A 24,853-nucleotide genomic window follows, 5' to 3' on the forward strand; every position below is an offset into this window, starting at 1 on the left:
TTCCTGGGTGTATCTTGAACTTATGAATTATTACGTTTTTTAACAAGGTTTGAGTTTGGAGTAAGAGCAAGATGAATTATGGACCAGTTGGGTGTTGCAGATCTAAAACATTGATCCAATGGAGTAGATGAAGAATTCTCCTAGTATTCTCCGCAACCCTATTGAATGATAATGGGCTATGTTTGAAAACCAATAACTGAGCTTAATCATTTCTAATGAGAACAAAATTCCAATATTTAGACAACTGGCGAAGAGCTCACCATTAGCTACAAAAAGCATCGGTTGTCATCCCATCGCAAAATTTCTTAAAATTTTGCGATGGGATGACAACCACATATCAGTGGAGGCGTTTCCATATGTTTCAGCTCTTAGGTGTCAGTTTGACCTTGTGTGGATTAGATCACATTTATAATAAATACAACCTTGTAGATTAATTAAATAAAATTATTGTTTCTACAGAATTCATTATTTTGCCTTGGAAAACAGAAAATTTCAAATTCATTGTTAAATTCCAAAATGAAAATCATTGTAGCTGAATGCTAACTATATTTTCACCAACAGCGTAAAACATGCAGCACTTTTCAATAGAAGCAAACACCTTTCCTTGGTTCTTATTGTTTTAATCCAAATGATATTTGTAATTTATCAGAATTACAATAATCTGAATACACAATTCCCTTCTATTCCCATCATTATTTCTCATGTCTTTTTTTTTTCTAGTTGAACTATTCTGTCCCGGCTATGATGGTGGTGCTGATCTTCATCTGTTTCCAGCAACAGTCGTATGTCTCAGAGACCAACCTGCCAGCTCTAATCCTTCTGCTGCTCCTCTATGGGTATGTTTAAGCAGACATCTTTGTAATTTTCTGTAAGAAATGTTCATGTTTATAATAGAATTATTATGATTTGTGTTTTCCTCTGCTTTTAATCCAAATCCACTACATCCACACAAGATTATCATTATAAGAGAATTGCTTGATTTGGATGCATGACTGTATTCCATTTTCCCTTTCTTTGTTTTGTATTACTCTTCCTCTCTGTAAACAAAGTTTCAATTCCTTTCATTTCACCCATCCACTCCTCTCATAATCTGCATAAATACAATCTTTGTTTCTCTTCTATAGGTGGTCCATAACTCCTCTGATGTACCCAGCATCTTTTGTTTTCTCCATACCTAGCACAGCTTATGTGGTTCTGACCTCCGTCAACCTCTTTATTGGTATTAATGGGAGCATCGCCACCTTCGTACTGGAGTTGTTTGTAGATGAGGTACAAAAAGCACAAATACACTAAGAGGGAAAAAAAGGAATAATTCTGTATTTTGAAGAAAAAAGTAAAATATCTAGGGATGGTCATAAAGCATTAGAAGAGTTTAAAAGTTTAGATTTGTTAAGATAAGCTGGACTTTTATATTGTTTCACTGTGTATATGAAATACATTATCTGTCAGTCTTTCTAATGTGTTTGTTTAATGTGTTTTTTCAGCATCTGAATGAGGTCAACAGGATCTTAAAGAAAGTGTTTTTGATTTTCCCACATTTCTGCTTGGGCCGAGGTCTCATCGACATGGCTAAGAACCAAGCCCTGGCCGACGCCTTCCAGAGACTAGGTATGAATACGATGCCCTGAGATTTTCTCAGCATCTTTTCAGGAAACCCATCTAACATATTTGCTTATTATACTTTCTCTAAGGAGAATGATTTACATTAGTTGTCTGACAAAGATCCATTAGATGAAACCTGTAAAAACCCTTAGAGTTGAAGCCACCTTTCAGGGTTATTTTCATTGCTTTTTATTCTTTTTTTCTCCTCTTATTGTCAATCTATTACTGTGAGCAAATGTTTTTGTGTACAAGTTAGCATCTTCCTCCTCTTTGTGCCCACCTGTAGGAAGCAAACAGACTCTTGACCCCCTTCAGTGGGACTTTGTTGGGAAGAATCTGTTTGCAATGGCAGCTGAAGGCGTTATCTTCTTCATCTTCACCATTCTCTTGCAGTACAAGTTTTTCATTTACTATAGGTAAAGATGCCTTTTTTATTTTCCTGTTTCTAGTAGATGATTTCCTGCAATTTGTTTTTTGTTTTTGCCACAGCCGTCCTTCAGTAAGTCTGTGAACTTGTTTGTGCAGGCCGTGGTGGAAACAACCTCAGCTTCCTCCTCTGGGTCCAGAGGATGAAGACGTGGCGAGAGAGCGTGAGAGAGTTAAAAGTGGCAAAGCCCACTCTGATATCCTCACCATGATAGATCTGAGCAAGGTAGAAGTTTGATGCCGAATTGTTTCTTTAGCAGAGGAGTTTATTAAAATGCGTCAAAAAAAACAAAAATTTAAAGCTTTACATTTTGTCAGAACTGTAGTTCAACATCATTCCTGTGCGTTAAGGTAGTTTAAACCAAGGTAATCCTCCCCCAGGTTTACAAAGCAGGAAGAAAGCCAGCTGTGGATCGGCTTTGCCTCGGGATTCCCCGCAGTGAGGTGAGAGATTTCCTCAGCTAACTATAGAAGCAAAGAAAAATATAGTACTTTCCACAGATGTATTTATGTCTTTCATGCTTTTCTTCTTTTCAAGTTTTTAAAATCCGACATATAATTCATGGAGATTGAAATGCTCGTTATTGGGTAAAAACGATAAAGAAATGTTTAATAATGGTCGCTTAATAATCAGCCTTAGCTGAGCGATATGGACACTGGCTCCTTGATAGACACTTAGTTCCCATTTTAATTTCTGGTAAATGGCCAACCTCTATGCTTTTTTCTGAGTAAATCATGTTTACTGTAAGGAATTTCACACTTAAAAATGTTTTACCTGAAGATCTACAGCTAACGTAATCCTGCTTTGTGTCTGCCCTTTAAGTGTTTCGGCCTGCTAGGGGTAAATGGAGCTGGAAAAACATCTACGTTCCGCATGCTGACTGGAGATACACAGATCACACATGGAGAGGCTTTCCTCAGCCAGCATAGGTGCAGAATCTCTACCCATCTGAAATGTTTTCACTTTCTGCAGAACCGTAAACTTATTAAGTGTGCTGCATGTCTGCTTGTCAGTGTGCTGAGAGAGATGGAGCGGGTCCACCAGCTGATGGGTTACTGTCCACAGTTTGATGCGATCAGTGATCTGCTGACGGGTCGGGAACATCTGGAACTCTATGCTCGCCTGAGGGGGGTGCCAGAGGAGTCTGTCACTAAGGTAAATAAACTTTTCTGTACTGCATATTTTTAGCTTTAATCAGGGCTCTTTCACAGTGGTCCTCAGGACCAGCTGTCCTGTTTTAGATTTGTCTTTGTTCCAGCATACCTGATTACAATGATGGTATTCCCTCCTCAGCAGCCATCAATGGTCACAATGGTCAAATTTTAGTTGGGCATGTGGAGGCAGGGAAAAACATGCAGAAAAGTGGGTCCTAAGGACCAAGGTTGAAGACATCTGGCTTAAATAATGTCTAATAAAATGTTAAACAAACTGAAAAAGAGTTTAGAAAGGTTTGCAGTTGCATATCCATGAAGAGCCTGATCTGGTCTGCAGGTGGCGCAGTGGGGGGTAAGGAAGCTGGGGTTGACTCAGTATGCTGAACAGGAGGCTGGAGGATACAGCGGAGGGAACAAGAGGAAACTTTCCACGGCTATTTCCCTCATTGGGGCTCCTCCAGTTATATTCCTGGTAACCAAATCAAAACTGGTTCCTAAATGAAGAATTTTATTTGCTCTTATTTTGATTTTTATCACTATTCTGACATTTTCCTCTCTGCTTCCAGGATGAGCCTACCACTGGGATGGACCCAAAAGCAAAAAGGTTTTTGTGGAACTGCATCCTTAGTGTAACTAAAGAAGGCAGAGCTGTTGTACTCACCTCCCACAGGTATGATCCCTTCAACTTCATGCCCAAAATATAGAGATTATAATCTAAGATAATCTAAGATGATTAAAACCCCTTTTGGTTAAACCTTTGGCTAAACCTGTTCAGGAATGGAGTAATGCACTGTTTCCATTTTGTAAAGACCACATGCTGTCGGTTGCTTAAACAATAAAGTTATATTAAGTTAGAGCCAAAAACATGGGTGCAGACACGGCTGCTTTAAAGGTATAGTGGAGGATGTTCTTTTTCCAGGTGGATCATCACAATAAGTGGTCCTCCTAATTATCATCATCTTGGTGATAGGTCCTACGAGCTCGTCCCCATTTTCACTTACCGGTGGTGAGTCTGACATAGTGGAAAAATTGCAAATCTTTTAGAAAGTAAGCTTGTATGAGCGATGCAAACAGCAACTTTTAAACAGAGCGTGCATGAGGAGAAATGGGTTTCTGCACGCTCTCGCACGTGTTTAATAGACGTTACCTCCCGGGAGCGGGTACAGGGTTTTCCATGTGCATTTTTTTTAAGTGGAGAGTGCAGGTCTTTTAAAAAAATTAGCTAAAATCCTCCACAATACCTTTAAGACAGGACGAGGGGGGGTGAGGAATATAAAGATTTAAACTTTACATCCGACAGAGACTGAACAGATTTTCACAACAAACAGTGAAACACAAGCAGCTCTTAGGCAACTGAAGGAGGCATCCGCTTTCCAGCTGCTGCTGAAGCAGCCTGGTAAACAGCAACACATCAAACTGATGGGAAGCAGTAATTACCATAAAGTCTGTTTGAGTTTGTTTTTCTTCCATTGGAGAGCTGTTTGCTCTGTTGTCTGTTCTTTTAACTATTTTTGTGGCAAGTTTAGGTTCAACACTATAAAAAAAAATCCCACTAATCAGTTCCGCATTGTTCAGGGAGGGTTAAAGGCAGAGCCTAAAACTATGTCTACATAGTTGTCCAGCCTTATTGTAATCATTATTTTTTACTCTTAATTACACATTTCCATGCTTTCAATGCCAGTTCCAGAGTGATCACACTGAAAGCACTCTGCTGCCATCTAATGGTCTGAATTGAATTGCATCAGATTATTCCCATTTTCACAGAGCTACATTCCAAATAAAAAATGCATATTTTATCTACATATTGTTTGCAAGGTTATAATTATTTTGGATTATTCTTTTTAGTTTAATTTTATTTAGTCGTATTTTTTTCTCTAATTCAGTAGATTCGATTTTAGTTCAGACTTTCAAATTTTTCGTAGCTAATACAATTTTATTAGTTTTCTTTCATTCTGAAATTAGTTTATAGTCTTTTGTTTTTTGTTTTTTTTACATAGGATTTAAAAAGCTCAGACGATGTTATTAAAGGAATTATGTATTGGCGTTACAAAAACTCAACACGAGGAAAATGGTTCAGTTAGAGCTGATGTAAAAAAAAAAGTGGGGAAAAATCTATTTCACATCAGTTTCATAGACTGAAATAATTAGCACAAAAAGAAATCTTTAACTTTTGATATCATATAACTTTAGCATATTTAAGTTGATTTTATAAACACTGTTTCTGGTAGTTATCTTTGTTTCCTTTTAATTGCATTTTTGTGTTTTAATTAAAATGTTTTCTCAATTTCAGTTTCCATTTTAGCTGACCTTAATAACAACTTTGGACTTGTTTTAACATCATCTTGACATCAAAAACAAAAGTTGTTTTTGTTAAATATTATTTAAAAAAATCCCTATAGGAAAGGATTGAAACCATGGAGGAATAAAACATTGCCCATTGAAAGGAAAATGATAAATACACCAGTTTTTCCTCATGTATGTTTATTTGATATGATTTAAATTGTAACGGTTGTTCTCTGTCTGTGCTATCAGTATGGAAGAGTGTGAGGCACTGTGCACTAGGATGGCCATCATGGTGAACGGCAGATTTCAGTGTCTGGGGTCCGTTCAGCACCTGAAGAACCGGTAACCACATCCTGCACACCATGTTTTTTGTTTGTTTTGTTTTATTTTTAGTTTCAAATCAACAACAAAGCCACCTTTCAAAGATATTTATTCGTACTCAATAGCAGAGCTTTCAAAAAAATGGTCCCATCGAAACATAAATCTTTATGTCAAATTTCCACAACCCAAAGTTTTCTGTGAGACCTTTTTGTTTTCCTCTCATTTGTGGGTACCATGAGTGTCTGCTCTGTAAAATCATACTATTATGGCGCAGAAAAAAAGTGCAAATTACTTCCACCAGCCAAATAAAAGATTTATTTGCAAGTTTTAATCATTAAAAGATATTTTATAATTTTATATTTTGTTTGCAAAGATGAAACAAATAGCTTTGTGCAGTGGTACTGAGAGGTCAATAATAGTGGACATCTTTCAAACAATATGAACGAATCAAATCTTTGCTTTTCTAAATCTTTGATAATGTATGATATAAGGTGGAATGTTTGAGCTGACCACCATGTACTGCAAAAATGATCTAAAAATAAGTAAAAACGTCTCAAATTAAGGGTGAATATTCTTAATGCTGGTAAACTAAGATGATTTGCCAAAGGAGTGAGATTTTTTACTCTTAAATTAGATGATTAGATAATATGCACTTAACATAAGACAATGTAAATGTTTTTTTTTTCTTATTTTAAATGTAAATTATCTTGTTCCATTGGCAAAGTGTCTCACTTACTTCCTTAATGCAAAAAAAAAAAATGCACTTATTTTAAGAAAACATTTGTTATTTAGATTTCTATTTTTTGTCGCCTGCAACCTTGCACTGCAAAAACAATCTAGAAATAAGTAAAAATGTCTTAAATTAAGTATATTAGCCATTAATTTGAGCAGGTAAATAAGATGTTTTGCCAATGGAATGAGTATTTACCGTACACTCTTAAGATAATATAAGTAGATAATATGTACTTGAAATAAGACAATGCTATTGTTTTTTTTCTTATTTTAAATGTAAAATGTCTTGTTACATTGGCACTTAGTTCACTTACCTCCTCAATTCAAGAAAAACTGCACGCATTTTAAGAAAAACTTACTTATTTAGATTCACATTTTTTTAATCTAATGACTTTCTGACTTTTTTTTTCCAACATGTTTTATCTGGCCTCAGCATCGTGTTAGGCTTCTTTCTGAACATTATGTGTTTTCACTACAAAATAAACAACAGCTGTTTGATTCAAAAGAATTAAAAAAATTTAAAAAGGGTAATTTTCCACCAACAAAAGAGAATCATTTTACATTGTGTACTTTGGATAACATAAAGTGTTGGTCTTTTAATAACCATGCTTTTTAATTTAAGAGGAAATATGACACTTATCCAGTGTTCTTAACTGAAATCTCAGTTTAATCTGCTAAATTTGGTCTGATATTGCAAGAATTTATGGAAAAAGTGATCCTAATCCTGTTATGGATGCTGAGAATACGCTAAATCGTTTTTATTTTTTTCAATCAAACCCCCCAAAAAGTAATTGCACATCCTTTAAACCTACCTCTGGTAAATTTTAACAGATCTAATATTTGAATAATAATGCAGTTCAATGGAAAAACCTTAAGGCAAAGATGTTAAAGATTTTTATTTATATGTAATTTGTTGTGAGAATATTTGATAAATCTTCTTCCATCCTGTGGCTAGATTTGGAGACGGGTACACCATCATTCTCCGTCTGGCGGACATTAAAGCGGACCCAGAGTCCTGTCCTATCGACACCCACCTGAGGAAATCTTTTCCCATCATTGAGTTGAAGGAGAGACATCAGAACGTGCTGCAGTACCAGCTGCCATCACACGCCTGCTGCCTTGCCGACGTCTTTGACGTTCTGGGGAACAACTCTGAGGAGCTTGGCATCGTGGACTTCTCCGTCTCGCAGACAACCCTTGATCAGGTGAGGAAGACGATTCCAGCAGAGATGAAAGCCTTCATATTTCTAAAGGAACATTTGGGTGATTTTTGTCATTAAAATTGGAGAATCCTGCTGTAGTATAAAAAAAAACAGTAACCTAAAGTGATTTGTCTGGAAACTACACAGATGGGTGAACAGAAAATACATTTCCCTTTTAACTAGAACACTGGCTCCTAAAGAATGTTTTTTTTTTATGCTTTAAATTGATATTATTGTACTTTTATTGCAGGTTAAAAGCAATTTAAGTGACAGCATTTTGAAATGTTTCCAGTTTTTATTCAAATTGAGATAACTACCCTTCGTGATCTTGTGTTTTGCTGATGATTTTGTAAAAACAAAATGACAACAGTTTAAAGTCAGAAAACATCACTACTATGTTAAAAAACAAACCACTGAGCTTTGTTTTCCAAGTTTGAAGACATTTAGCTTCCCCTCCAATAAGCTTTTTCTATTAAAAATGTCTGGCTTAGCGTTGAGTTCCAAGCTTAATAGATATATATATAGCCCAACAAATCCTTGTTATGGCTTAGAAAACATGCAAACTGAACCAGAAGAATGGGTTGGCCCCTTATTAATGGGGAGTTGTTAAGGTCATTGTTGGCCTGGCTGACCAGGAAAGATGACTTGGTCCCTGGCATAGCGATCAGCTTTGAGATAATAGCGGGAAAAATCAACTCTACGCTGCGTTGTAGGTTTTTGAGAGCTGAAACTTGAGTCCCCCCACTCTATGTAAGGTCGGTTTTCCTCTCAACATAAATGGCTTCCTTCACACCCCTTTCAAAGCAACTATTTTCTTTTGTGCAAAACGTGAACAATCCAGGAATTTTGAATTGAAAAAGCTTCCTGGATGGGAGGCGAAAGTCTTCAAACTTGGAAAACAAAGTTTGAATTTTGGAATTAATATTAACTGGATAACTGAGAATCTCCAGCATTGTTATTATGGCGAACTAGAGTTATGTTTGGAAACAAATGTTGTCTTTCTATCAAGTTCATTATAACTAAACAACAGAATACAGCTGATACTAGCAGTCGCTTCGGCGAAAAAAGGTTTGTTCGTGCTGCTCTGCTTAGAGAGGATTCGATCTGTGAAACAGTAGATATGGTTGGTTTTGACTGATTCATTAAATTTTTTTTTTCCTCTTTTTTTGTAGGTTTTTGTCAGCTTTGCAAAGGAGCAGACAGATGATGACTGCCTCACAGACGTGGTAATCAGTAATGGCGCTCCACAGCTAAACCCTCCCATCAGAATAAATCCTCCCAACATTCAGCCTCAACAACAAACAACATCCCCTCAGCAGAAGAAATCTCCACAGCTTCCTTCCCAATCACCTGAAAGCAATTCGAAAGGAAGCAAACCGAGAAAAGCCAAAGCCAGAAAGGTCAGTTCCAACGGGGAAACGAGCGGCAGCGTGCCTCTGAGCAGATTACCTCAGACACAGGAAAAGCCTCCAGAGTTGGGCAGCAGCAACGGTGGAGTTCAGAGCGAGTCCAGCAAACCTCACAGGTCAAATCAAAGAGAGGAGAGCTCCAATAACGATCCTGCTGCGCTCTTTATAGTCGGCACCAACTCACAGGACAGCTCGCTGTGAGCTGTGCAGGACCAAAGACAGAGAAGACATTCTTATCTCTTGTTTATTCATCTGAATGCTGCAGAGTTCATGACAAACCTCTGTCGGTCTGTCAGAAGTCAACAGTGTTCTTCCTTTTAAACGGCTGCGGTGCCTTGTTCACCTCGTCATATATCTGTAGCTTTAGAACGGTTAAAAATGCCTGAAAGTATCAGTTTTATCTCCCTGAAGTAACATTTTGCTCATATTAAAGAGTGCTATGCAGGGTGGAGTGCAGAAATGGGGAGTTTTTTTCTCAGGTCTCCTTTAGACGATATTTTCCAGTTGATTTATTTATTCTTTCCGGAAAGCACTTTAAGCAAGATGCTGCAAAGATTCATAGAGTAGCAGATTATGTGTAATTTTATGGGGATTTTACAGATATACGTTTGTAGAGTGGTGGAGGTTATTACAAGACAGTTTACAGCAGATTTTACCTCTTTGTTTCATTATTATGTTCTTGTTCTTTGCATCATTTTATTTATAAATTTATGTTGTGAGTTTTATAGTTACTTTCCAATAGTGGGTGTTATTTATATTTTTTGTTTTCCTTTTTCCATTTATCTGTATTTTGCATGTTTATAAATGAAGTCTAGAATGACTACATTGAAACAGATGTGGCTCCTAATGATTTTTATCAAAAGATAATTTGCCAAACTGTTCAAATTCAATCAGTGATAAAGTCCTGATTAGTAAAAAAACACTAAGCTAAAAGGCTTTGAAGAACTAAAAATCCGTTTGGTTTATTGCTGAATGTCTGAAGCACTGTGATGCACTGTTACATTTTCAAATATTTAAAACTATTTTTCATTTTAACATATTTAAAATATTTCTGTGTTGTTTAAGACTAAGGACAAGTATGTGAGCTTTCATTCCAATATCTCCATGACTATAATTTAAACATGGAGCTAATTGCTGATTTTTCAGCTTTTTTTTTCTTTTCTTTTTGTCTTTTCCTGCTGCATGTCAAATCAAGTAAAGCTGAACGAGCAACTTTAAAAAGAAAGCTTGCATTGCTGAATGTAAACTCTTACTTGAAAAAAATAACATATATCTGCTGTAAGATCTGAATTATATTCTATTAAAATGACATCCAAAAAAAGCATAAAAAGCCTATTCTGAATGTTTTTTGGTGGAAAAAATAAAATTATTTAATTTGTCAAATTGTATAGTTCAAGAATTTTTTCTTCATCAAATGAAAAGAGAGATGTTGGCCTGTCTGCTTTGTATGAGGAAAATATAAATGGTTTCATCCCATTACCGAAGAAACCCCAGAGGTCATATTTGTGGTAACGAACCCTTATTGTGCACTACGTTCACAATACAACATGGACGAAATATTCCTTTCTTTTTTTATATACTGTAAATAACTAGAAGTACATTTTTAGACGCACAGGTTTGACTAGTGAAACCTTATTTTCTGGCATCCCAGAGGAGGTGCTCTGATTGCACCGTGCATCCTCACCCCTCTTCCTCTTCTTCAGTTTACGTGTAAATGGTGAAGAATGCATAAAAATCAAGTCTCTGCACTCAAAATAATAATTCATCTAGAAAAAGAACATTTCTGTTTAGATAAAACCTTGGAATTGGCCCTGTGCATTTGATTAAAAAGGCATTTTGTCTCTGATTTGTAAGCTGATATAGATTCATGATGATCTATAGCCTTCAAAGGAAATGACTTTGACTTTTTAGCAGTGCAAACTCAGATTAAGATTTATTTAAATGTTTTAAGCAGAAAGGACCCTAAATATTTAGCTGCATTAAGAACAGGTCTTGTGTTACTTTTAATGTTGAAGCTCTCTTAAATGAAAAAAAGGACAAATGAGGTCCAAAATAATGTTTAACTAAGTAAACAAATAAATCAGAAAATCAGAATATGTCCAAAAATTATATCTAAAATCAATCATCCTTCACTCTTCTTTACCACACTTTCACACCGTCTGCAACACAGATCTATGCAGGTGCTTTACGTTAGGTTTTAAAAGGCATTTTGGAATTTTAATAGTGGACTAGAGCAATAAAAACGCAGATTGTAGATGTCTTTGTTAAAACATTGTGGTCCAGGCATGTCAATGACAGAACGGTAAAGCGCCCAAGGGAATATGCAGGCCTTAGTCCCATGGGGTTTCTTCTAAATAATGGTAAATGCCACTTCTGGTAGATCCACCATCTCCCTACTCAGTTGTTGTCCATCGTTGATACACGCTGCACAACAAAAGAGTCATCTAAGTATTTCCTCTCCACAAAGACTGAGCTTCCTTTTCCAGATTCCCATCATCTAGGAAGAGCAAATAGAGCAGACACACCAATAAATTACCCACCTCATGAGGCCTAGGGCTGCAACAATATACACATCTTATTTATCATATAAACCTGGCAAGAGGGCTGCTGTCTTGCAGGGTTTAGAGGTTTTCCTGCTTCAGCACAGCTGTTTCTGATTACTGCATTTCAATAACAGCTTGTTAATCAGCTATCAATGGAAATCAGCTTTGCTAAAGCAAAAACCTCTAAAACCTGCAGGAATGCACCTCTAGAGTGCTGGCTTTGGGCCATCCTGACCCTGCTGAGTGTCTGTGGGGCATCCTCAACTAGTGGTGGCAGTTTCGAAGCCCCATGAACCAACACAACAGGCCAAAAGTCGAAACATATGAAACACTATTGAATGGAGGCATCTGCTGGATAGCTATGAGAACTACATTTGAGCCGACATCCATTAGCGGAATGTTGTGTAATTATACCTTATAAAATCATACTTTAGGCCACAAGAATGTGGGAGGAGTGTGTGCTTCTGCAACTTGGATGGTGCTTGTGTAACTTGTGTCCTGCTCTCCACATCATCGTCCGCCATGGTGTTTGTTTTTCTTGCCGCTTCTCTGTAGCAAGAAGCAGAATAGTAACCTATGTCAGTTACTAATGCCGTTGTGCAGACACAAGCTACGTTTACATGGACACAACTAATCGGATTGAAGGCCTGATCAGATCAAAAATGTTTCATGTAAACATGTCAGACTGAAGATTCTAATCCGATTCGGTCCGATCGGATCTAAATTTAATTCCGAATGAGAGAAGTGGTTTTTGCCGATCGCCATTCCGATTGGCGTCCATGTAAACACCCATTCGGATCTTAAGAGTAAAATAATCTTCACTGCGCATGTGTGCGACGTCAGCGTGACGTTTTTCCGCCTTGTCAACAACAGGAAACCACCAGTCGCTCTCGCTCTCGCTCTCGCTGTGAACAACATGGCGGGGGGAGTCTAGGAACGCCGACTTATACACTCAAGTTCATTTAAAGCTGCAGGAAGCAGGAATTTATCCTCCTCCTCTTCCTCTTTTCTCTCTCCACAGCCCACTCGCTCTCCCACGCCGGTTCAATCGCTCATTCTCTACATTTTCTCTCGTACATTTCGCTGCCAAGCGCTTTTTTCCTCCTCTCTTCTTTTTTCTTTCCGCTCGCTCCGAGCGCATCGTTTGTCAGGCCTCCCAAAAACCAGACGCAGACAGAACTGCCAAGTTTGGCAGGAAGTTCTGCGCATGCTTAAAAGATTTAATCTGATCCAACGCTTGGTACATGTATACACACGTCATGATCGGATCATTTCATTTAGTGTCCATGTAAACGGAGATTTTGAATTTCCGATCAACCAAGGTTTGGATCGGATCGGGGAAATTTTGCGCATGTAAACGTAGCTAGTGATCGCATTTTAAAAGATCAGATTCGTATTGGATTCAGGACAACATAGCCAAGTGGCCTGGGTCGGATTGGGAAAAAAAATCAGATCTGTGTTGTTCTGACTGTCATGAAAAGATCAAATCCAGGTCGCATGTAGGCAATAAAATCGGATTTGGGTCGCTTTAGGCTGCAGTGTGAACTTAGCCTTTGTTGTCAAGTAAATGTTAATATATGATGTTTTGAATATTCCACTTGAGAGTATTACTGTTGCCACCATCTGTAATAGAGGGAAAAATGGTAGGGGTGGCCAACGATTGGCTAAGGGTAGCAATGGCCACCCCTGCCCCCCCATCTAGCTCAGCCCCTGCTACAAATTACTCCAATTTAGATGTTTATGCATTCATTGTTTTTTAAAAGTAGGATATTAACCAAAATGATCCAAACGTATAGAAATGTATCACCCCGTGTAACTAAATAGAAATAAAAAAAAAAAAAAAATAAAAATATATCCTGACATACAGTTTCCATTATTTCAGGTTGATATAATATTCTATATTAAATTTTAAGTTGTTTTTTTTAAGCAGTGTGTTTTTGGTTGTGTAATCGTGTTTTTTCCCTCCTTTTATTCGCAGTAACAATGTCTGTACAGTAGGATGAAATGAGTCGTGAACAGCGCTGCGCTTTCGGCCACTTTCTGCTGTAACAAACAGCTTCACTGTAAGGCTAGCAGCCAGAAGCTACCATTTATTAGCACCGCTACATTTCTATCTGCTGCCTTTTATTCTGTAAATATACCGCTGGCCTTGCACTTCTGTCCCAATATACCTGAATAAAATGGTCGTTTTGACAGATAATGAAGATCAGGATTACATGTAAGTACTGAGTTTCCTCATTACTTTAGCTAGTTAGCATTAGCACGGACCATAGTTTACTTAAAATGTAAATAAAGGAAGTATGCAATAATATTTCTTAAAACATAAATTCGTCTGGGCTTACTGACTTATTTATATAAGCTTTCAATGATTTGAGTCCACGTCGCAGTTTTACATATAATAAAAGATTATCTAATTGCCCTTGTTAGCCCTTTAGCAGCTAGCTAACAACTGGCTAACTTGTTTACGTTAACTGTTAGTTTTTTATTTTGTTTTGTTTTTTAAATCACTCTTACCATTATTGTTTCAACATCTGAAAATGACAGCGTTAATGCGTGTTTGATGATTAATGAAACACATTTATTAGTAAACCGAGCAAATAGCTGTCGTAAATGTAATATGATACGCTAGTTTGTCTGTCTTTTAATGTAATGAGAAATTGCTTAATATAAAATAATGCAAAATCAGATGCAGTCTATTAGGATACTATTAACTTGCAAAGATTAAGAATTAAGAATTGCATTTTATGTGCAGAGAGCCCAGCAGAGGCGGGGCAGGACCCTAGCATGAAACCCACTGACCTACATCTTATGCAGGAGATTCACATTTCACTGCCCTGGACTAGTCTAGCTTACTGGATTGATACACTGGAAAGCATTACAGATACAATTATAAATTATACTGCTTTTGATATTCTTGCTTTTTATTAGCTACATACTTTTATCTTTATTTATCATAGCTTTCCAATTAAATTCGTCCTCTTCATTTAACCCATCTCTTAGGGAGCAGCTGGCTGCCCCTGTGCAGCACCCAGAAGCATTCTGGGAATAAAGGGTGTGTTCAGGTACTCAAAGTGGAAATGTTTAGAGATCAAACCAGGGAACTTGCAGCCTTCACCAGATGCAAGCATCTGTCTCTAAAGACTAGGCCAGCGTTGCCCCCACAATCATGACATCATTGTATAATTATATTTGAATTTAACATTTTGAGTGCAATGTAGCATTTGAGGGACGTTAAATTGACTTCAGCTTTTCTGCACTCTGCCAGCAAGTTTTTGTCCACAAAGAATCTGCAGTGGTCTGCTGAGGAAATCTAAATTGGTTCAATTCAGTTTATTTCTATAGCACCAATTCACAACATATGTCATCTCAAGGTATTCTACAGAGACAATTTAACCAGATCGCACAGTCAGATTGGTTCAAAGTTTTCTATCTGAAGAAAACCAGCTGATTGCATAAACTCATTGACTTTTCAGCATCCCTCCCACCAAACATGCTTGTAGCGACTGAAGAGGAAAACTCCCTTTTAACAGGATGAATTTCAAAAGAAAATTGTTGTTTTTTTCTACTATAACACTCACTTTGGTTTCCATGACTTAGAGTGACATCAGTTGATAATTTTTTTCTCCTTAGATGTGTGCCCCTAACTGATAAATTAGTTATCTATGTGATAACACTAGCTGCAAACATTTAGTTTGATTTGGTTTCATTTTTTTTGTGAAATGGAACATTCCGTTTTTAGCAATTGATTAAATCCAATATTAAAAGGGTTAACTCCATGTTCTTCTCTTGTATTAAATCCAAAGACTGATGTTCATTCCTTCATGTTTTAGAGTAGTTTAAGCTGTTTTCTACCTGCTCTGCCTTTTTTAGCCATTTTATATTGCCTTCTACCTCTTATATTATTAGGTGCATAAGGCTTTGTTGTAGAAACCTGAGGGTCAAACATTTGTACAGCTTTAACGTAATCTCTGTTCTGTTTCTCAGCCTGATAGAAGAGCGCAAATGCGTCTCACTGCCCTGCTCACCTGCTAAGCGTGTATCTCCTGCCAAAAAGAAGCAGTTTTACATCAATCAAGCCATCCGCAACTCAGACCTCACTCCACGTGCAAAAGGCAAGAAGAGCCTTCGCAGACAGGAAAACAGTAAGTGTTACTGAATACATGATTCCATTTCTACTGGCTGAGCCAGGGGGCAAAATATGGTTCTCCATGGATGTAAAAACATATCGCCTATTTGCTTTTGATCAAGTATCAGGGGCCAAATGAAGATAATTTCTGCTGGTATGAATCATGTAAAGGGGAAATAATAACATTAACTTTAGTAAAGAACATTAACCAGACATTAAAAACGGCCACTGTTGCAACATTTACTACTGATAAAGGTTTCCTTTATCAGTAGTTATATGTGGAGATTGGTGTCATGCAAATGTCAGGGATGCATGGACATTCTCTGCATGGCCTACTTTTGGTAGATGGATCATAGTCTGGTCTTTTTTGTTCTTTTGTGATAAATTCTTTCTTTAGATACGTTTGTCACGAATATAATTAGGAAGGGTTGATCCCAGATGGCCGGATGAGCTCAGTGAAAATATTACAGATAGTGATGCTGTGTTGGGGAAGAAGTCTTAAAGTGTGGGTGTAGCAGGCTTTTAGCGAGTAATGTGTACATTTGATGCCCTTTACTAAAAAAATGACAAATGGTACGCCCTGTTTTTGGGATGTTTTCTCATGAAAACTTCGCACAAATGTTAAAAATTTCACAAGCAGCGTATGCTGGAGTTGAAAAGATGTAATTTTTGTTGCCCGATGCGCCACATCAACCAATCAGAGAAGCTGATCTGCGAGCTGCCATGGAGACAGAAACTGCGCTGCTCATTTAGAGTGTTGTGATTACTCCTCTGAAACCGTTTATTAACTCTTAACTTAAAATGTTGAAACCTTTTATTTTATCAGCTTTTATTTAGTGAAATGACATTATTTATATATGTTTAACAAAAAAGAAAGGTGCCTATGGCCTTCACGAGGAGCTTGTTTCCTCATCGTCATCATGTAAGCCTACCATTTTATCCCACCGTATGTTTCTGTGTAACACACGTATTATTCTTGAATAATCATCAGTTATTAAATAAACAATGCTGCCCTCAGCCATTTTTGAGGTGGGATGTAAGCTGTTTCTTCTCTTTTTTTCTACCTTTCTGTTTGTTTTGTTGATCAATGCCCCTCTGTTTTATTGTTTTTTCACGCATGGGGCACACAGACCGGTGTGACAACCCAACGTGCAACTATATTTTAGCCTTAAAGCTGTGATACACAAAGTGTAAACCCTAATAAATATTCCTAGCTAAAAGTTTGGAGTGGATTATTAATACCTTGGTCATAACAGACTGTGCTTGCGTTATCACATAGATCCTGTCCACAAGCAGTTTAGCAGAAGTAGCATTTATTGTTTGTAGCAGGTTTTTCAACACATTATATATTTTGTCTTTAGTTGAAACGTTTTGCTCCGTTTCAAGAAGGCTTCTTGCACACACCTATCCTCTCCGTGAGCACAGTTGGAGCTCATGCAATGCCTGATGTGCCTGATGGCATTTCCATACTCTTCTCTTAACTGTTTACCTGTTTTCCTTTCTCCAGCCCGCTTTCTTGCCAACCTCCTTGAGAAGGACGAATGCTCCAAAGATGACCTGGAAGTTTGCAGCAACCCAGCTATCCCGTCCATCTTTACTGAAGCCTGCACCAATGGAAACTATATCCAGGTACAGAAAGCCGTTGGAGAGATCAGGGCCTGAAATAAGCCATATTTTGGATCATTTATGTTTATTTGTCTGTTTTTTAAGGTCTTTAAAGGATGAAATAAACTATTCTGAAACATGTTTATATTTGCAGGCCTTTTTACTGTCCTTTACTCACCAGCTGGTTTCATTTACTTTTAACCTTAATCTGATGTTTTATTTTGCTAAGAAAGGTGGCCATCTTGTGATAAATCGCTTGTGTTTTGGTAGCCATGGGGCGACTTCATGAATTGCTCAGGTGAGGAGCAGGAGAGGCTGCTTTCTCTGTTGGAAGAGGAGGGGGCCAGGAAGAAAAATGCCAATCAGCTTCTTAAAGACCACAGAAATGGTGAGCCTCTGTTTGTTTATATGTCTGCGAACGTCCAGGCTTTTCTGTGACTGCTTGTCTGAAAGGCATTCATCTCTCTACAGTATATCCTGCCTTTGCTGCTCAGGAGTGTTTCCACAGAATCGATCGCAGGCTTCGAGCGACTCTGAGACGGAAGCAAATCCCCATGGTGTGTATGGCCTGTTTTTGGCAGCTTCTTCTGTGCTGAGAGGCTTATCATTAGCTGTGTGTATCAGTGGGTCCTGCTGGGTCATTAGAATCCTGTCCACATGATTTGACAATCGTGTTACAATACAAAAGTTTTAGTTTCTCCAGGTCATATTTTTGTTCCTTCTTTGGTGGGTCGATTGTTTTTGTATTTGCTTAATTTGACACCTTTGATTTATTCATTTTTGATTTAGCCTTCTGACTATAAAGATTATCCTTCAGTCTTCGAGAGCTGCTCTCCTGCAAGTTTAATCTTCATCCCTTAAGATTTATAGCTGAATCAAATGAATGACTCGTTTCCAGACCTCTGTGGATCTGAATGATGGACTAATGAGGACTTGGAGTCAGTTATGTAGGAGTTGCAGAATAGTAGCTCATGAGGACTAGACTTGGGCATCCCTGTCCTATAGTATTATCCTAAATATCACCTTTGAGTGTATGTATTTCTTGTTACCATTTAAGAACTAAAATGATCTATTTTGACACATTTATTTATCAACCTTTCAGTTAATGCTCGAGTCTTTACACTGTATATTTTGCTTCTAAACAAATGAGCTTTTCTAAGTAACTTTCCTATTCCTCTGAGTATTATCCCGTACCAAAGTCAAAGGGAAAAACATTACTTCAAAATATTGTCAGCTGGCCTGAAAAAAGGTTTTAAACATTGATTAGAAAGCCTATTTGTGTAGAGGACACTACCGTATGAAAAGCACAGTAGCAGCTTTTAAAATCCTTGAAGTAAGAAAACTGCTGCTGTTTTCCAGGGAACGCTGGAAGTCATCGAGGAAAACCTTCTCAGCTTCTTCAGCGCTGAACCTAACTCAGTTTACACAACCATCCTCAGCAGCAGGTAGAAATCCTCTTTCTGTTGTCAGAATATCCGCAGGTCTTCAAAGCTCTGGATTCAGATGCTTAGTATAAAGCCTGGAAAGGTAAGTCTGTTATGATAGTAGCCTAAGACCTAAAGCAACTATGTGCTTCTTCTAACAGTCTCTGATGAGGGAAAATTATTGTTTTTTTGGAAACCAAACACTGTTTAGTGCCAAAATGTACGGAGTAGGGCTGTGGGATTTTGCTCACAATAAAAACAGCAGTTTATTTATTTATTTTTTAATCAAAATTGCAGTTTTATTTTAATTTTCTTCTGCACTAACCACAAGCATACATCTTTCTACTCCATAGTTTCATTGTGTTTTAGCTTTACTTTTTTTCACATACTTTGTGAATTTGCATATGTGACAAGGTGTGCATATCTGTTGAGCCGAGAGAGGAATATTGCATGTAACAAACTTAATACTTGTTTTGAATTTAATATAAAAGATGATGTCAAATTTCATGATCTTGATTCTGTGGTTTGTCTTTTTGGACCAGTTTTGAGAGGCTGCTTCTTCATGCCATCTGCCAGTATATGGACCTGGTCTCTGCCAGTGAGTACACAGTTTATTATATACAATTTCTATTTATCTTGATTTAGAATGTTTGTAAGCTTAACCAAACTGGTATTACTAACTTGTGCAGACTTTCTCACTATTTATGTGCTGTTTTTGCATCCATAAAGGCAGATTGATATCTTCCAACACATTGAAGTGATTAAACTGTTTTGGTTCCACAGGCATCGACTACAACGGCTCACGCCAGACTAAAGTGGTGAACAAACAGGAGGAGTTTCTTCCTCCTGGGCTTCTGCTGTCTGCCTATCTGGAGCAGATGAGCTGAGACCGGAACTACGCCTTTCTCTCTTGTTTCCACAGAAAAAACAAGCTCTGTCACACTTTCATAAAATATCCAGTGATATTTGGGCTTATTCTGTCCACAAAGGAGTAAACATTACTTTAGCATACCTGTTGGCATGTTGTTTTACAGGAAAGCTAGCATACACAAACATCCAACCACACCTTCACCACACACACCATTTCAAATATAGTAAATTTCTGAGATTACCAGAAATATTAGTAGGTTTCGACTTTCAAATCCATCCTGCATAGCAGTTCCTCACTGGTTTTTGAGCAAAACCGAGACAATTTTTTTAATGTCATTGGGCTTAAGGAATAATGTTTGGAATAAGCGATGATGTTTTAAATAGCTTTTTGCCACGACTAGTGATTACAACACAGTTGTAAAATCACCATGTTTTGGTTAACACCGCCTCTTGAGGATATTTATAAATGACCGTTTAGATAAACGCAGATAGTTAAAGCAGCTTTAATTCTTGCATGTTTCGTACTGTGTGAGGACTGACTGGGAATGTGGAGACACGTGACTATAACAGTGAGCTCATCAACTTCTTTGAATGCTTACTTATACTTTATACAATTTTCTCTTAGAGAACAATGTATCTTGACCAAGATAAAAAGTTTTTATAAATTTTCCAAGACCTCAACCGTAACGCAAGTTATTTGTTCTGATTGGCACTTGGATTTTGTGTCAAAGAAATGAAACTAGAAATATGTCAAAACTTTGACCTTTCTATTTTGATTAATCCTGCATAATAAATAGGATACATATCTGTATCAAGAGAAAAAAAGCTACTGTAACCTAGGTTACATTCATATTTGCACATCTTTACAAATGATCCAAAATGTGCATAAAATAATTGTCTAAAAAATAAGGCCAGCTTTTTGTTTTCATGACATCCTCCAACAATTGTGTTTGGCAGTTAAGGTTTACAGGATGCATTTCCAATTAAAGAAATCAAGAGGCAGAATATACAAAATGTAGACCTGCGTTTTAGTCATCACTAGTAACTGTTTAGTTAATTTTATATTGCTGTGTTTTGCTGGTGTTATTTTAGATTACTTAAAAACTAAACTCATTCTGTTCAGTATAAGCTGTTGATTTACTCAACTTATGAGTATTTTTAAAAATAATTTGGTACAATCTATAAAGATCAAATAAATCCTCTAATGGGGAAAACCTGGTTGCAGTTATGAATTGAATATTTAAAGAAATGAACTTGAGAAGTGTGTGCCCTACTAAATACATAGATTTAATATTTAAGTAGAAATAAAATCAACACCTGAAAACATAATGAAAAGTTTACGGTACTTCCTGTGATCTGCAGCTCTCCGTTGGCTGTAAGGAATCTGTTGCTCTGTTACACGTTTGGATGAATGGTGCTAAAACTGCTTTCAAATCCAATGCATATCCAATGGAAATGGTCACCCTCTGGATTTCTGGTGGAAGTATGAATATTAGTTGTCCTGTTTGGAAAGACAGCAGAGGTGAAGATAACGGTCATCGTTTAGGGAAGATTTTTTCCAGTCATCTATATAAGTAGAAGCTGGTTCATTTCTGTCTGAAACACCAACATCCTGAATACACTGGAAATGTCTTCATAAACCAAATGTTCAGAGCTTAACCAGTGCTACTGCAACCACTGCCACCTAAAATGCTGTTCAGGTTTTGAGCTTAGATCTGTTTAGACCTCTAGATGGTGCTGATTTCCAGTGTAGACAGAGTACCTGTTTCATCTCTGTAAATCTCATAGGAAACTTTATTTTTTTTCATGCCATGTAATTGGGGGATTTGTTTCTGTGTATAAATGCTTACACACGCATAACACAGTTTCAGTACCATAACCGATGTTATGGTTTAATAAAATCCACTTCCTGTGCAGCGAATGCATCATTTCACACTTTTATGACCTATATTTAATAAATGGAAGTTATTTAAAAACAATTTCATCAACATTTGACACTTAAATAAAAGCACTTCTGCCTTATGAACATTGTTTCTATCATTTGTCTGAACAAAAATTTCCAAATTTTTACTTGATCAGATTTTGAAAATGTGTATCCAGTAAGATAGAAAAAAATGCTTTCTTTATTATACCGTTTACAGCAGTGTAATAAAACTTGACCTATTGGTGCATTTTTGTCAACTACCAAAGCTTGTGCATCTGTCACTAGGATGCATCCAACTTCTCAGGCTTTGAAATGGTCACTGAATGTGTCGTTAGGATTTCTCTTGTCTTTTTATGTCTCTGCAGACGAACGTATTTCTCTACTGCAGTTTGCCTTTGTTCTCTGCTGCTCTCTGGAGGGCTGATTGCTTTTTGATGACATGTTATTTTATTGCACTGTAAATATTTATCTTAATTGTGCCAAACTTTGTTTATTGAAAGCCTGTAAAACTGTAAGAGCTTTCTATGTGATACTGGAACATCTTTGTGTTTATCTGATGTACATATTTGGAATGATCTCTGCCATGATTAAAGGGAATTTAAGGTGCAAGCATGAATTTATTTTTATTTCTTTTTTTTGTTTCACTATGTCATGTAGTTTACAAAGATAGTCTTAATATAAAGAAATTTCTAAGCAGAGCTAAGTGAAATAAAAATAGGTTTTGCAAAGAACTTTTGAGCTGTCAACTTTTAAAATGTTCAAGACTGTCTTAAAAACTTAAAATACAAACAAACCAGAGAAAAATAAAAGCCCTTGGAAATTAGTAAAGCCATTATTGCTATTCAATTAAAAATTTGTTTGGCTAATATTTGCCAATGTTTACAGGAAGCTTGAGGGAATATTGCTCCAGGTGTTGACAATAGCTTCATGGGGGGCATCTACTGTCTGGAACTGGTTTGCATTTTTGTAAACCTACCTTGTGATTCAACCTCAAATATTCTCAGTAGGATTTAGATCAGGGGAACACTCAGGATAATCTAAAAGAATGTTTCTGTGGAAGAACTATTTTGTCAGATGGGCGTTGGGAACTGCTGCGTTTTCCTTAAAAAAAAAACTAATGATCACACAGATGGTCTTCAGTCAGAAGGGATGCCCCCTGCATCCATATAGCCAACTGCTGCTTGATGCCTTTGCTCAACCTGAAGCTCAATTTATCCACTGAAGGGAAAAATCCCCCACATCATAATGGAAAGGTGGGATCTCCTTGTCATATCACTAACGTTCAAAGCCATAAGGACAATTCATTGTGATGAACACCCAATTAAATCCTTCAGATGGCCTTTTTTCCAATCAGGAAACTTGACCAAATCACTTTACACTACAATTAGTCATTCACCCACACACTGATAGTGGTTGCCCTAACTCACTGACTGAAATTATTTGCCCAGACCTCCTGACTACTATCAGTAGACAACTACTATTTTGGTGTAGTGTCTTGTCCAAGTAGACAATGTGGGTGAAGTGTTTTGCCCAAGGGCACAATGACACTGAAAGCCGGTACCGGGGCTTGAACCATCAACCCTTTGATTTCAGGGCAAACTACTACATCTTTCATCTTGATCTTTTAAGAAGTTTGAATGATTTTCTCAGCTGACCACGGCAACAATGGCACATGTTTAAAAAAGGATAGAAATTTAACTTTATTGCTCTCACAGTGGGGAAATTAACTCTGCATTTAACGTATACCCTTGGGGAACAGCGGGCTGCCACTGTGCAGTGCCCTGGGAACAGTATGGGGTTAAGGGTCTTGCTCAGAGACCCAGAGTGCCGGCTGTGAGGATCTAAACAGGTACTTGCAACCTTCTCAGAGCACAAGCGTGCTGCTCTGACCACTAGGCCGACACTCCTCCAAGCAAGAGGCCTCACTTATGCAGCTCAACAATCAAACAAGGTTCAAATAACTTTTTGCGTTTGCCATCGGGAAGTCATGACAGTGTGAATATGTGATTGTGGATCACTGAGCAGTTACTCAGTAGTTGTTACACTTACATAGACTCTTAAGAGCAAGGCTTTAATGCCAGAATGTTTATATTTTTAGTTTGGTTTCTGGGAAACTGTCTGGTTGGTCTTGAACCTTTGACTCCTGCAGCACTCCAAGTTTTATAAATCTTTTTCAAATTCTTCAGTGGACGTTGCACAATCCTCTTAGGAATGAGGTGTTTCCTGTTACTTGTGTTCTGTCCTCTGGCACAGTTTTCTCTTCCTCTCAGCTTTTCATTGGCCTACTTGAATGAAGCATTACTTACAAAACCAGATTCTTTAACAATTACTTTTTGTAGCTTACCCTACTTTATTTTTCTGACAGAAAAACTGTCTGGTCAACAGCCATCATTTCGTCGGCCATAATATGGTAATAATATAAATATTTTTGAATTTTTTTAAAAGAATGTTTTTTTCTAAATAAAGGACATACATTTTTCAAATATGTAACTGTTTGAGGGATAAATCTATATCCTGCTAAAAGTTCATGACTAGTTCATCTTTATAAAGTTGTAGAAGCTCATATTTGGCTTTCTAATACGAAGTAGGTTTAGTTTGTGGGATTGAAAAAGTTACAATCAAATAACCTCATTTGGAATTTATTTGCCAGGTTTATGCAGACAAACAGGGAATTTGTGGTTTGGTTCCACTTTGTTCTTAATGAAGACACCAAAATGAAGCTGATGTTTAAAGATGCGTTTTCATGTTAGCTTTGATTTAAATATATTCTCTCAAATAATCAGATTTTTTTTTTTTGTTATTCACTGCAGACTTTTTCCTAACTCAGCGTTTTTACTTTTAGGTTGAGTTTCTCTTCTGCAAAATGAGTTCAGTATGAAAGTTCTGTGTGGAAGCAGTGCGATCTGTGAAAAAAAAAAACAGTCTGCAATCTTCCATTTGTAAAGTCCTTCAGCAGTGCAAAGGCTGCCATAGTCCCACAATTACACATATTTCTACGGTTTTCTATGTAGATGGATGTTTAATAACAGCTTTTCCAGCTTTGACAGCTGTTTCATGTCTGGTTTATGTCCTCTTCTCCATTTTTCTATTCTGTTATTTTCATCACTAAAACTATGTTGCTCCGAAGTTTACTTTGATTATTTGTTGTTAATAAATTATCTATTTGTCGCTACAGTCCATGTAATTTCCCGCTAGCCAAAGCTCTCTCTGTCAACACACCAGGGTCAGCCA

General features: G+C 37.2%; 2 protein-coding genes across 2 annotated transcripts in view; both read left to right on the forward strand.

The window, feature by feature from the left end:
• The window catches only part of LOC107096983 (ATP-binding cassette sub-family A member 1-like), a 40,204-nt gene extending 29,747 nt beyond the window's left edge, over positions 1–10,457 (forward strand). The window contains exons 37-49 of the mRNA XM_015393922.1: positions 721–836; positions 1,125–1,269; positions 1,485–1,608; positions 1,889–2,018; positions 2,128–2,254; positions 2,410–2,472; positions 2,852–2,958; positions 3,043–3,184; positions 3,521–3,655; positions 3,750–3,853; positions 5,716–5,808; positions 7,475–7,724; positions 8,894–10,457. Of these exons, the coding sequence (XP_015249408.1) occupies positions 721–836; positions 1,125–1,269; positions 1,485–1,608; positions 1,889–2,018; positions 2,128–2,254; positions 2,410–2,472; positions 2,852–2,958; positions 3,043–3,184; positions 3,521–3,655; positions 3,750–3,853; positions 5,716–5,808; positions 7,475–7,724; positions 8,894–9,331 (1,974 nt within the window). The 3' untranslated portion in view covers positions 9,332–10,457. The remainder of the gene's footprint in view (positions 1–720; positions 837–1,124; positions 1,270–1,484; positions 1,609–1,888; positions 2,019–2,127; positions 2,255–2,409; positions 2,473–2,851; positions 2,959–3,042; positions 3,185–3,520; positions 3,656–3,749; positions 3,854–5,715; positions 5,809–7,474; positions 7,725–8,893) is intronic.
• Positions 10,458–13,681: 3,224 nt separating this feature from the next.
• On the forward strand, positions 13,682–22,247 carry r3hdm4 (R3H domain containing 4). Its single transcript, XM_015393921.1, has 8 exons — positions 13,682–13,891; positions 15,658–15,815; positions 17,307–17,428; positions 17,675–17,792; positions 17,876–17,961; positions 18,764–18,849; positions 19,371–19,426; positions 19,612–22,247. The coding sequence occupies exons 1-8, from the start codon at positions 13,854–13,856 to the stop codon at positions 19,713–19,715; spliced, it is 768 nt and encodes a 255-aa protein (XP_015249407.1). The 5' UTR covers positions 13,682–13,853; the 3' UTR covers positions 19,716–22,247.
• The last annotated feature ends 2,606 nt before the right edge of the window (positions 22,248–24,853 follow it).

This window comes from Cyprinodon variegatus, unplaced genomic scaffold, assembly GCF_000732505.1.
Source record: "Cyprinodon variegatus isolate N-32 unplaced genomic scaffold, C_variegatus-1.0 Scaffold662, whole genome shotgun sequence".
Lineage (NCBI taxonomy): Eukaryota > Metazoa > Chordata > Actinopteri > Cyprinodontiformes > Cyprinodontidae > Cyprinodon > Cyprinodon variegatus.

Bases quoted from the DNA above. Each gene is read 5' to 3' on its own strand.
- r3hdm4 (XM_015393921.1), top strand. From the start codon at position 13,854: ATGGTCGTTTTGACAGATAATGAAGATCAGGATTACAT. The intron at 15,816-17,306 runs GTAAGTGTTACT...TCCTTTCTCCAG, and splicing joins CCTTCGCAGACAGGAAAACA to CCCGCTTTCTTGCCAACCTC. The intron at 19,427-19,611 runs GTGAGTACACAG...TTGGTTCCACAG, and splicing joins TATGGACCTGGTCTCTGCCA to GCATCGACTACAACGGCTCA.